This window comes from Mytilus trossulus, unplaced genomic scaffold, assembly GCF_036588685.1.
Source record: "Mytilus trossulus isolate FHL-02 unplaced genomic scaffold, PNRI_Mtr1.1.1.hap1 h1tg000070l__unscaffolded, whole genome shotgun sequence".
Classification (NCBI taxonomy): Eukaryota; Metazoa; Mollusca; class Bivalvia; order Mytilida; family Mytilidae; genus Mytilus; species Mytilus trossulus.
In genome coordinates this window covers 3,394,877-3,407,306 of record NW_026963294.1, presented here as the reverse complement: position 1 = coordinate 3,407,306, position 12,430 = coordinate 3,394,877, and the positions used below count along the sequence as shown (strand labels likewise).

At 31.7% G+C, this 12,430-nt stretch overlaps 1 protein-coding gene across 1 annotated transcript; it reads left to right on the top strand.

Annotated features, from left to right (window-relative positions):
* The first annotated feature begins 2,678 nt into the window (after positions 1 to 2,678).
* On the top strand, positions 2,679 to 11,864 carry LOC134699465 (uncharacterized). The gene is made up of 8 exons (XM_063561056.1): positions 2,679 to 2,743; positions 4,059 to 4,195; positions 5,207 to 5,279; positions 5,680 to 5,913; positions 6,389 to 6,463; positions 9,234 to 9,272; positions 10,309 to 10,377; positions 11,240 to 11,864. The coding sequence occupies exons 1-8, from the start codon at positions 2,687 to 2,689 to the stop codon at positions 11,405 to 11,407; spliced, it is 852 nt and encodes a 283-aa protein (XP_063417126.1). The 5' UTR covers positions 2,679 to 2,686; the 3' UTR covers positions 11,408 to 11,864.
* Positions 11,865 to 12,430: the final 566 nt, after the last annotated feature.

Genomic DNA, 12,430 nt, shown 5'->3' with positions numbered 1-12,430 from the left:
AGACTGTCATTTGGACAAAATATCTTGATCTTTACAGAGTTATACATCCTGGTTTTATGTGGGTTTGTATTTGTCAATTTCTTATATCTGACCCAAAACGAATACTGTAGTTTATTATATGGATTTAAACAGGTCCAAACTGCCAAAACTTATAATCTGATCTGTTGTCAGACATTTGCATTGCCGAATAAATAAAGGCAACAGTAGTTTACTGCTGTTCAAAACTCATAAATCCCTGAAAAAAAACAAAATCGGAGTAACAAACCAAAACCGAGGGAAACGCATTAAATTTGAGAGGAGAAAAACGACACACCACTAAAATGCAACACACAAAGAAACGAACCAAGCATCAGACAAAATCCCACGAGAACAAAAAATATAACATCAAAACTAAAATACATGACCTTGGGATAGACAAGTACCGTGACACGTCTGATCGCAATGTGAATTTACACTAAAAAATAAGAGAAAACAAACGACGCAACGTTAAAATGTAACACACACAGAAACGAACAATAATATAACAATGGCCATATTCCTGACTTGGTACAGGACATTTTTAAAGAAAAATTGGTGGGTTAACCTAGTTTTGTGGCATGCCAAACCTCGTACTTTAATGGCAATGTTAATTATAACATTGCAATGACAACATAATATTACAGGACTACAATACAATTAAATAGGAGAACGTATTATATACAAAGAAACAAATGATAAATAGATAACAAAAAGCATCAGGTTTAAAATTCAATACGTAAAAAAACGCGTCTCGTCCACACAAGACTCACTAGTGACGCCCAGATATAAAAGATCGAAAGTACAAAGTTGTACAGCACTGAAGATCAACAGTTGAAAAAGGTTGTGTCGAATACGCGTGAAATTATTTTGGTCTGCAAATGGTGATTATGAAGGAACAAATACATACCTAAAAAGTTACCAAAGCAAAATTCAAACTCATTACTCGATAACATATTGACAATCCCGTAGAATAACGAATAACAATCAACACACAAATAACATTATACAAATCAGAACATAAAAAAACTAAATATAATGGCTTAGTTTAGCGTTATTTGAATCCCCGTATTATGTTGTTAAACAACTCCTGATATTCAATCTATGAGTTTGACGGAATGAGGGTTGTCATGGCTAGTGATGATGCCTGCAGAGTAGGTGACGGTTATAATGTTTTAAAATTGGGAAAAAATCCCTAAGTTTGTACTTTATTATTTTACTTCTTAATTAGCTTATCAGATTTGAACTTCATATTCATATCGTCAAATTCATACTGTTGCCTTAATTTTCACGCAAAAGGTATATTTGAATGACATAACCCGCCTACGAGAAATGGCGGGAGATTTTTTACTTTAAAACATTTTAGTACACAACTCATCATTTATCGAAATGGGAATCTGGACTAATGCAGTAAAATTGTATCGTTTATATTATTTTTATAACAACTGTTGTGGAATTGATATGCGAGACCTAAAAATAAGAAATGTTAAGCATATATAAGATAATGTTTCCATGAATATGTTTTATAAGCAGTACACATAAATGTTTTCTGCACTGTTGTGCAATTATTTCAGGAATCTGAATGTCAGTACATTGACACATTAAACTCTAGTACAAAGGTAGGTGTTACTCAATTTTTAAGAATCTGTTTCATTCTGGGTTAATTTTTGAAACATACACCAACACGTTGTGATCAGCTGACAACTATATAAACATTTGCATGTCAACAAACGACGTAACGTTGTTTTATCTTAGCATAAAACGATATAATTACAAATCGTTCGTTTGATTCTGAAGCGGCGAATAACTTAAAGATTTGTTTCATAATACTAAAATTTAAGTGCAATTTTTTTTTAAAGCATGTTTAAATATGACATGTGTTTCACGTATATTGTGCGTCACACATATCTTTGTCACGCCACTCATCAATTAGATGTCAATAATCTAAAAAGAAAAGAGTTGAAAAAAAAATTAAACATTAAGGAACATAACTATATAAAATTAAGAATGGAGATGGGGAATGTATCAAAGAGACAACAACCCGACCATAGAAAAAACAACAGCAGAAGGTCATCAACAGGTCTTCAATGTAACGAGAAATTCCCGCACCCGGAGGCGTCCTTCAGCTGGCCCATCAACAAATATATACTAGTTCAGTGATAATGAACGCCATACTAATTTCCAAATTGTACACAAGAAACTAAAATTAAAATAATACAAGACTAACAAAGACCAGAGGCTCCTGACTTGGGACAGGCGCAAAAATGCGGCGGGGTTAAACATGTTTATGAGATCTCAACTCTCCCCCTATACCTCTAGTCAATGTAGAAAAGTAAACGCATAACAATACGTACATTTAAAATTCAATTCAAGAGAAGTCCGAGTCTGATGTCAGAAAATGAAAATAAAGAAAATAAACAAAATGACAATTATACATAAATAACAACAGACTACTAGCAGTTAACTGACATGCCAGCTCCAGACTTCAATTAAACTGATTGAAAGATTATGATTTCATCATATGAATATCAGGCACAATCCTTCCCGTCAGGGGTTTAGTATCATACCATCATAACATGCACACATCAGTTGGAAGTTGCTACTCATAAACGGGAAACATATGAGTTTATATATATGTCTTACAATAATATTTTTGCAGACGTGTCCTAAAATGAAGGCAACAGTTGGAATAGGACTTGCCATATTTTGTTCTGAATTCCTAATGCAGGTATCTTGATATTTGCACTTTTACATTGTATATTTATATAGCTATATAGTTCGTATTAAAAATATGTGTTTTTATTACAACACACATAGCATATAACTTCTTTAGGCTTTGCATTTAGAGGAGAAACATGCTATAATCTAAATTGTTATTGTGTTTGCTCGGTGATACGTATGGTAGGGAAAAGTAAAATCAACTTTTTTTCTATATATGAAAATGCCGTTACACAGTCAAGAATGTCATAGTTGTTGTCTATTCGTTTGATATGTTTTCCTCTTGAATTTTCCTCGGAGTTATTGACGGAATGAAACTATTCGCATACTGTGGATATATTTATTTTCGTGGGTATCAATTTTCGTGGAGTACAGAAAACTTACATGTTCGTGGATATCTAATTTCGTGGTTTTGCCGAATTCTGCATGTAAGCCTATAGAAATTTTGTTATTCGTTGAACATTTAAATTCGTGGTTCACCTGTACCCACGAAAGCCACGAAAATTGGTATCCAACGAATAATAATGAATCCACAGTATGCAGAATTGTAAACTGAACCGGTTTTCAATGCATTTAGTCAAAAAGTTACTCCGCTAAAAGTGTTCTTAGGTACCGACATTCACCTTATAAAATTAAGAGATGGGATATGAATGCTCAGTGATCATAGTTAAATCGTTAAACTTCCTATCGTTAGTCACTCTTAATTTTATCATTTTTGCTTACAATATGCGCATGGTTCTGTAAATAAAGACAACAGTAGTATTATACTAGACAGGACAAAACTTTACTCAGGTCAAGAGTTACTTTTTTTGAAATAAAGATACATTCTTCACATTTGTTTGGAAAGTGAAAAAATAACAAAGTCTAATAGGTACAAATAATGGTGGTTTTACACATTTAGATGATGAATTACATCATAGCGTTGGACCGAAAACCCTGCATACAACAGCTTTTACGTATCATCATAAACAGATAGATATTTATTTTCACTTTGAATTAGAAAGCTTGGTATGTACCAAACTAAACGGATGACAAGCATTTGAACAATAATATTACACACTTGCTTTGTTTTTTTTTCTATTTGGTTATGCATCAGCGCCACTTAAAGAGAGTCCAATTTTTTTTTTTTGTGATATGTATAGATTTAATATAAGGAAAACTTATTACTTTTTTGAATTCTTTTAGTGGTCCTTTTTATTTTCCTTTAGCTATACCATCTACGCGATAATGATTGAACTGTTTAACCCTGCTTTGTTTTATATACGCAAAATGTCATAAGATAAAACAAAGTAGTAGATTATAACAAGTAGTTTCTTTTTTTTTAGGTTTTGTCAATAGCTGTTAATGATAGAAGTCATAAGTACATTGAAATGATACAGCCGAATGAACAGGACGACACGGCAACTACCGATACAGGAAATGGACTGTTTCTCATGATATATAATAAAACATTCAGAAGAAGGTAACCAATGATTTTTCGGGCATACGTTTCCTAATGTCGTGAAAAGTGTCCTGTTTACAAGTCTATATATGAAGTTTTCGAAAAACTAAGGATTTTCTTATCCCAGTCATATATCACCGTAGTCGTATTTGGCACATCTTTTGGGAATTGTTGGTCATGAATGCTTTTCAACTGTGTGCTTATTTAGTTTTGTAACTATCTGAGCGTCACTGCTGAGTAGAACGAAGACGACACGCGCGTCTAGCGTATTACATTATAAATCTGGTACCTTTGTAACCAAATGGTAACTATTCACAGAACAACGACACTTAGAGAATATGTTAACTCTCCTTGTCAATCACTTTGGGGTTTGTATCTTGCATATCTCTTATAGAATACCAAAAAACTGAGCATTACAATGAACATATGCGGATCAAGCGGGGGGGGGGGGGGTGTGTGCAATCACTAACGCGTGACTGTAGCGGGTCTCTCCTTAGGTCAGTCGGCGCCCCCTTTACAAAAACGTTCTGGATCCGACACTGATGATTCATAATTTAATCTGTTTTAATGAGACGTATAAGAAATGTTCCTACTTTGCAATCAGTAAATACTTAGTTCAGATTATTTAATACCAACCTAAAAAGAGGTTTGTTTACATATTTCACAGCTTTTGTGTACAGGTGATATACTGTATATTGTCTAAAAATTTATTATGTTTATTATTATGTGATGTTTATATAGAACCTTATTCCAATCTGCCTGGTAAAATATTTGTTCGGCTCCTTCTTAAAATGCTTTGATATTTGATGTAGTACTGTATACTAATTAGTTGTAGGTCGAAATTTTTGTCCGATCTGTCATGATGGCAATGTTTTGTAGAGGAAACATTTTTTTATTTTTTCATTTTGTTGTTGTTAATTGTAGCATGTCCTTAGACTGTCAATCGGATATTGACTGGGTTGTACATTTCGTATTCTTAAAATCACGGTGTTGAAAATGTTTTACGCTAAAAATAAATTGTGTTTTCTTCAGAAAACCTTTTGCAAACGCAGTAAAGATTGAAGTTATGAGTGCAGTTTATTCTGTGATATCAGTCATTGTACTAGTAAGTATACAATATATAACTCAAGTGATGTAAGTTTTGGATGAGTAGTATTACAAATCACTTCAATTTTCAAAAACTGAGTGCATATAGTACGAGTTGTAAAATACCAAAAAACAACAACATAAGATTGTAACATACTTCATTGTCCAAAAAAGAAGATTAAAGAAAAGGGATTGAAAAATGTTAACTTAAGTTTTATCCAAAACTATTGAAATCTGAGGAAAATTCAAAACGGAAAATCAGGGCACAATAACTACTAACCACATTTTGCTCTGACAATTATGCAGTAATTACATATGCAAAATCCAATGTTTTCTTATTAAATATGGGATTAATAAAGTAATTGATAGTCTAACTGTTTTCAAATGAAAGATTGCAAGTATTATCTTGTATTTTTTAGATGATTGAAATAACGTTCATTGTACTGAACGCCGTGTATGGGCTTTCACACGTGATAGACAGAAAATGGATAACAGAAGGTCTAAGTAACCAGTATATAACGTCTTCAATAGACCTTGAATCGTTTTACAAGTTCCTGTCTATAGGTTCAATTGTAATTGTTCCTATTATTTCGATCAACCGACTCGTTGGACTAATAGCAATCTCAACAAAACAGACGAAAATACTCTATATCGTAAGTGATAGACAGGCAATACATTTTTAATATACGAACAAGTACACATTTAATCCATTTTTTCATATTAGCGCTATTTTTAAAAGAAGGTTGAAGTATTGGTGTAATGGTCGAATATAAACAATGATATGTATCTAACAAAGCATTATTAGTAATCTTATTAATTGAAGTTGAAATTTTGAAAAAAAAATATATTGAACCAAAAGATTTGCGTGGTTTGAAAATAGGAATGTGTCTTGATTATTTAAACAAATGTTTTTTTTTTAATAATTTAATTATGTTTTTCATTTCGTTTCTTATCAGAAAAAATGCGCTAAAAAGCAAAAATCAAACTAGTGAATTAAAAAAGGACGACTTAGTTTTGTTTGAAAAGTTTACTTTATCAACGAAAAGAAATCGGAAGTATATTTTCGTCGAAACTCTTTGTACAAACTTTAAGTCATAAATGTGCGTTAAAAGGTTTGTCATTTTTCAGAATTTTATACTGACGATAGTAGCTTCCATTGTGACCTTTATATTTGTAATTCTGACCTCGGTCCTCCTCTCTGGTGTAAGTATTAGATTAAAAGATCAGCTGCATTTGAAATCACCGTTTCACCGTTAGACCATTTAACGGATGTGTTATTACATAAGCAACACGACAGGTGCCACATGTGGAGCAGGATCTGCTTACCCTTCCGGAGCACCTAAAATCACCCCTAGTTTTTGATCGGTTTCGTGTTGCTTATTCGTTGGTTATCCATGTTGTGTCATATGTTCTATTGTTTGTCTGTTTGTCTTCTTTTATTTATAGCCAGTCGATTAAAGAGTTTCAAGTGAACTCGGCCTTTGGAAACAAGTTAAAACAATGAAAAGAAATTGAGAAAAACGAATCTGCTGTAGAAGAAAAAAGTAGAAATCAACAGTGAAAATCACAAAAGTGTTCCTAAAATTTTGACGTCATAAAGTATTTAGAAAATATATGAAGCCTCACTGGAATGAGTAGCGATATAGGATTCTTCTTAAGCAATTTTTAACATATGTAATGTAACACTTTAAAGTTGTTTAAAATTTGCAATTCTTAGAATTAATATATTTATTGTTAATTATTTCTGCAACTTTTCAAAAAACGTTTTTTACCTTCTGTAATACGAAATTTTGTTTAACTCACAGTGATACGTGTTTTTTTCTATGTTAAATATCTTTTTAATTTTTGAAGAAATATCAAACATAATTTGATGAAAGCTATTTGTTTTTTTTTTGCTTAAATATATGTGATAAATAGATTATTACTTGTCATTTTTTATATGGTCCATGGTATCAGCCCACGACCCATATCAAGCCCTAGGGCTAAAGCCCTCTGGCTTGATATGGGAGTCTAGGGCTGATACCAGGGCCATATGGAAAATGCCATGTAATAATCTATAAGTAATTCAACCAATTACGAAACGTTATATTATTTATTATTTATATTACACCTCATTCTTTATATCTGAGAACGTGAATTCCACGATCAACATTTGGTTTCGGGATATAAAATATGTAAGCATATTGTTTCAAACAAAATAAAAAAATTCAACGAATACTGGAGGTCAAACTGTGTTGTGCAAGAATCTATAAAACAAAATTTGGGATGCTATGAATAACAAAGAAGCTAAATTCATGCAAGTATGGACATCACAATATGGCAACTAATTACATAACAATAACTTATGTAATAATAATGTCATAATGAAATTATCACAATTTGAAAGATTGATCCTTCTTTTTAGCTCACCTGGCCCGAAGGGCCAAGTGAGCTTTTCTCATCACTTGGCGTCCGTCGTCCGTCGTCGTCCGTCGTCGTCGTCCGTCGTCCGTCGTCGTCCGTCGTCGTTAACTTTTACAAAAATCTTCTCCTCTGAAACTACTGGGCCAAATCAAACCAAACTTGGCCACAATCATCATTGGGGTATCTAGTTTAAAAAATGTGTGGCGTGACCCGGTCAACCAACCAAGATGGCCGCTACGGCTAAAAATAGAACATAGGGGTAAAATGCAGTTTTTGGCTTATAACTCAAAAACCAAAGCATTTAGAGCAAATCTGACATGGGGTAAAAATGTTTATCAGGTCAAGATCTATCTACCCTGAAATTTTCAGATGAATCGGTCAATCGGTTGTTGGGTTGCTGCCCCTGAATTGGTAATTTTGAAGAAATTTTGCTGTTTTTGGTTATTATCTTGAATATTATTATAGTTAGAGATAAACTGTAAACAGCAATAATGTTCAGCAAAGTAAGATCTACAAATAAGTTAACATGACCAAAATGGTCAGTTGACCCGTTTAGGAGTTATTGCCCTTTATAGTCAATTTTTAACCATTTTTCGTAAATTAAAGTAATCTTTTACAAAAATCTTCTCCTCTGAAACTACTTGGCCAAATTAATCCAAACTTGGCCACAATCATCTTTGGGGTATCTAGTTTAAAAAATGTGTGGCGTGACCTGGTCAACCAACCAAGATGGCCGCCACCGCTAAAAATAGAACATAGGGGTAAAATGCAGTTTTTGGCTTATAACTCAAAAACCAAAGCATATTGAGAGAATCTGACATGGGATAAAAATGTTTATCAGGTCAAGAACTATCTGCCCTGAAATTTTCAGGTGAATCGGTCAATCGGTTGTTGGGTTGCTGCCCCTGAATTGGTAATTTTGAGGAAATTTTGCTGTTTTTGGTTAATATCTTGAATATAATTATAGATAGAGATAAATTGTAAATAGCAATAATGTTCAGCAAAGTAAGATCTACAAATAAGTCAACATGACCTAAATGGTCAATTGACCCCTTCAGGAGTTATTGCCCTTTATAGTCAATTTTTAACAATTTTCATTAATTTGGTAAATTTATGTAAATTTTTACCAAATATAGTTCTCTGTTACTAATGGGCAAAGTTCATGATAGATATAATTGTAAGAAGCAAAATCGTTCAGTAAAGTAGGAACTTCAAACACATCACCATCACCAAAATACAATTTTGTCATGAATCCATTTGTGTCCTTTGTTTAATATGCACATAGACCAAGGTGAGCGACACAGGCTCTTTAGAGCCTCTAGTTTTATTTGTACCTCATTTATAAAATTTTAAGAAAGATGAGTGGAATTAAATCAGTTTAAAAATGTCTGATTTGGGATGAAAAATCTTTGTATTGTGCTACCTTAAATAAGGATATGGTACAAACATATTGCAATATCCTCTAGATGATTATATTCTAAATTTATAGACAAATGACCTCATTCAGTGTTTTGAATTTAACTAGCACATCACTTTTAATTGAACTGTATCATTTTATTTTGTATTTTAGGAAAACAGTTGTACCTATACTATCAATAGTAGTAAGCATGTATGTATCATATTTTTTGGTTTAAATCCAGTCACAAAATCAAATCATGACGAAAAAAAATTGTTTTTCATTGATATTCTTTGTTAACCAAATGGATACAAATTCGAAATTGAAACAGTTTGTTCAATACTGTTGCATTTGATAATTGTTATATTTCTAAGTGGTTTATGTTATATATAAACTCGGCTTCCAAATTTTTGAGGTAACTGATGAAGGTTAATCCACAAAATCGCTAGTGACTCAATGTTATTTTCTTATTTTTGAATACTTTTCAAGACGTTGGTTAAAGAAATGTTGAAATGGACATCTTTGACAGATTTCAGAATCTTTTAGAAATTGTTTTAAAATAAATTAAATATGAACGAAAAAGGAAAAAAAAAACGAGAAAGAAAAAACAAAGTATGTCAATCAAAATAACAACACAAACTATATACTTAATACATCGAATATTTTCAAGACAACAGTGCGGCCTACTAAACAATGACATCATTCAATATTTCCGAGTACAAAAAACACTCTTACCTTGAAAACGTATTGCGTGCTGATGCTTTCAAACATTAAATAATAGTATGGGTGATTTTTTTCAAATTTATGTAAACTTTTTAAAAGTTAAAACTCTTCTCAGGGCAAATAGCGCATGGTTGGTAAAAAAAAAGTCAGCTGTATATTCATGAATCACAGAAAACTGTATGGAAACACCTAGTAATATAGCAATAATAAAATGTGGTATACGATACTTACCCTAAATCAGGGACCACCTTACGTAGAAGTTAACCACTGTATTTTATCGTAGAACCTTAACAATAAACAAAAAAATCAACGCATAGACAAATACTGTCATTTTTTCATACATTTTATTTTTTATTTGTCCAATTGCATTCGTATCATGTTAATAAAATTAGTTTTATCCTAATATATGAAAAAAAAAGAAACAAGAAAATATGTTTTTTGTTTGATTGTTTTAACTCAAAACAACTTATACCTACATCAAACGTTTGTGTCTTTATTGTAATTTATTTTTTGATAATCATTTCAGTCGTGCCCGGAAATGAATTACATAGTAGGAGTACTACTCAGTGTACTGATTATTGAATTGTTAATGCAGGTAGATACTTACTCAATATATAAGTACATGTTATACAACCTTAATTTAAATTCAATTTGTTTTCAAATACTGATTTTATGATGATGTTTTCTACTGACCATTGGAGAAATATATATACGGACTTTACTTTCCTTGATAGTCCATGCTTTGCAAGTAAGATAAATCATTGTGATGATGAAGATAATTACAACCGGAACTACGTCATATAGATGCTTTACTTCAGCTGTACCCACAGTCTTCTTCAATTTCTTTTTTGTGTAAAATAATTTTCAATATAGAAATTCTAGTGTGGGGAGGCTGGATTGAGAAACATCTGAAACTAAAACAGACTTTGGATTTTATATTGTCTATTTTTTTAGAAATTGTATGTTTTTATGGCTCTGCATTTTTTAATTTTAACTTCATATTACTTGTTCATCTTAAAAAAAATCCATATTTACAATGGCTTGTTTTTTATTTGAACTACATATCACATCAAACAAGAGTTTTTAAAGTATACTTGGATAACACTGTAACATCCACCTTTTGTTAAAAAAAATCTTGATAAAAGTTGTATCTGAATACCAGACAGCTGGCCCTAAAATATTAATTTTGGCACCCTTATGTAAAGCTTCTGCAGGTGCAATCGTCTTGTTTTATGAGCTTGATACTTCATATCTGTATTTTCATATGCTCTTTCAAGTACATTTACTTACAACTTAAACTATGTGGAGTTTTTGAAGAAAAATATGTATGTTTGAACTTTGGCATTAAATAGAAACATGTTTTGAAAAATTGACAGATATTTGTTTTTTTTTTAAACATGGGTTTCAGTTATATTATTGTTCTTATTTTTTATGCGACTATTTGTTTTATCTTATAGATAACTCATGCAGTATTGTCAGCAAAAGTCAAAGATCAACTTAAAGCAAGAATAATGGATAGTTCAAACCCTTTACCTGAATCAAAAAAAATATTCCATCGGCCAAGCCATGTCCCGGGCTCAGACACTGAAATTGATCCTGATGACTTAGAAAAGTTTAATAGTTAAGAGACATACTATGCTGAATTATTTTGTTTTATTATTCTTTTATGTCGCATATGTTTTATTATAGATTTTGTATATTACAAAAAAAAATTCTTGTAGGTTGTCGATCTTTTACTGGTCTGAATTCAGCTTACTCGTTTTTAGTGATATATCTGTATTTCAGCGTTTTGATTTTCAGTTTTGTACTGTTGATATTAGAGAGAAGTAGGTCTTTGCACTTCGACTTCTTCTTAACTTTGTGTTATGATTTAATTGTTTGTAGCTTTTCAATATGATTCATAATAACAATCTGAATTTGAGAAATATATGTTTTCGTGAGTATATTTTCCAAATGTTGTTAATCGACTGCATATAAGAAGTTTGTAATTCGTGAATCCATTTCTTCCGAATCTACATGACTACTAGTACCTGAAATTTTATTGTTTGTACTCCAAAAGGAATATGATTTTGATTAATTGGTTTAATATATTGTTTAAGAAGCTTTAAACAAATAAAAAAGTGTTAATGTAATTTATTGAAAGTATGAGAATGCAGTAAATTCTAAAACGGCTTATTGTTTTGATATTTGGTATCTATATCTTTGAAAGAAAATGCAATTCAGTTTTGTTCTTGGCTAGCACATTGTATCACTTGATCCCTTAACAGAATGGGTCGATTACTTCTACTCCTTGGTTAAAATGGAAAATATGTAAAAACACTTTCATAGACGGATGATTTTTCAAGAGTGGATTTGAATAAGCGTATCGCGGTTTGTGTTCGCGGGTGGCGGATTCTAAACTCTTCTCAACCGTCAAAAACGACATTGGAGTTAACAACCATAAATTAACACAAAACCTGCAACAATAAGCAAAATACTAATCGCATAGTCAGCTATTCATGCTATTACAGTTTTCTCAAATGACAAAAGTTAAAAATAAACATTAATCCAATAAACTAATGGCCTGATTGATGTAAAATGATTAACAAACAACAACAACAAAAACATAGAAAAATACGACAGAAATGTATCGTAGACGCAGAAAACAG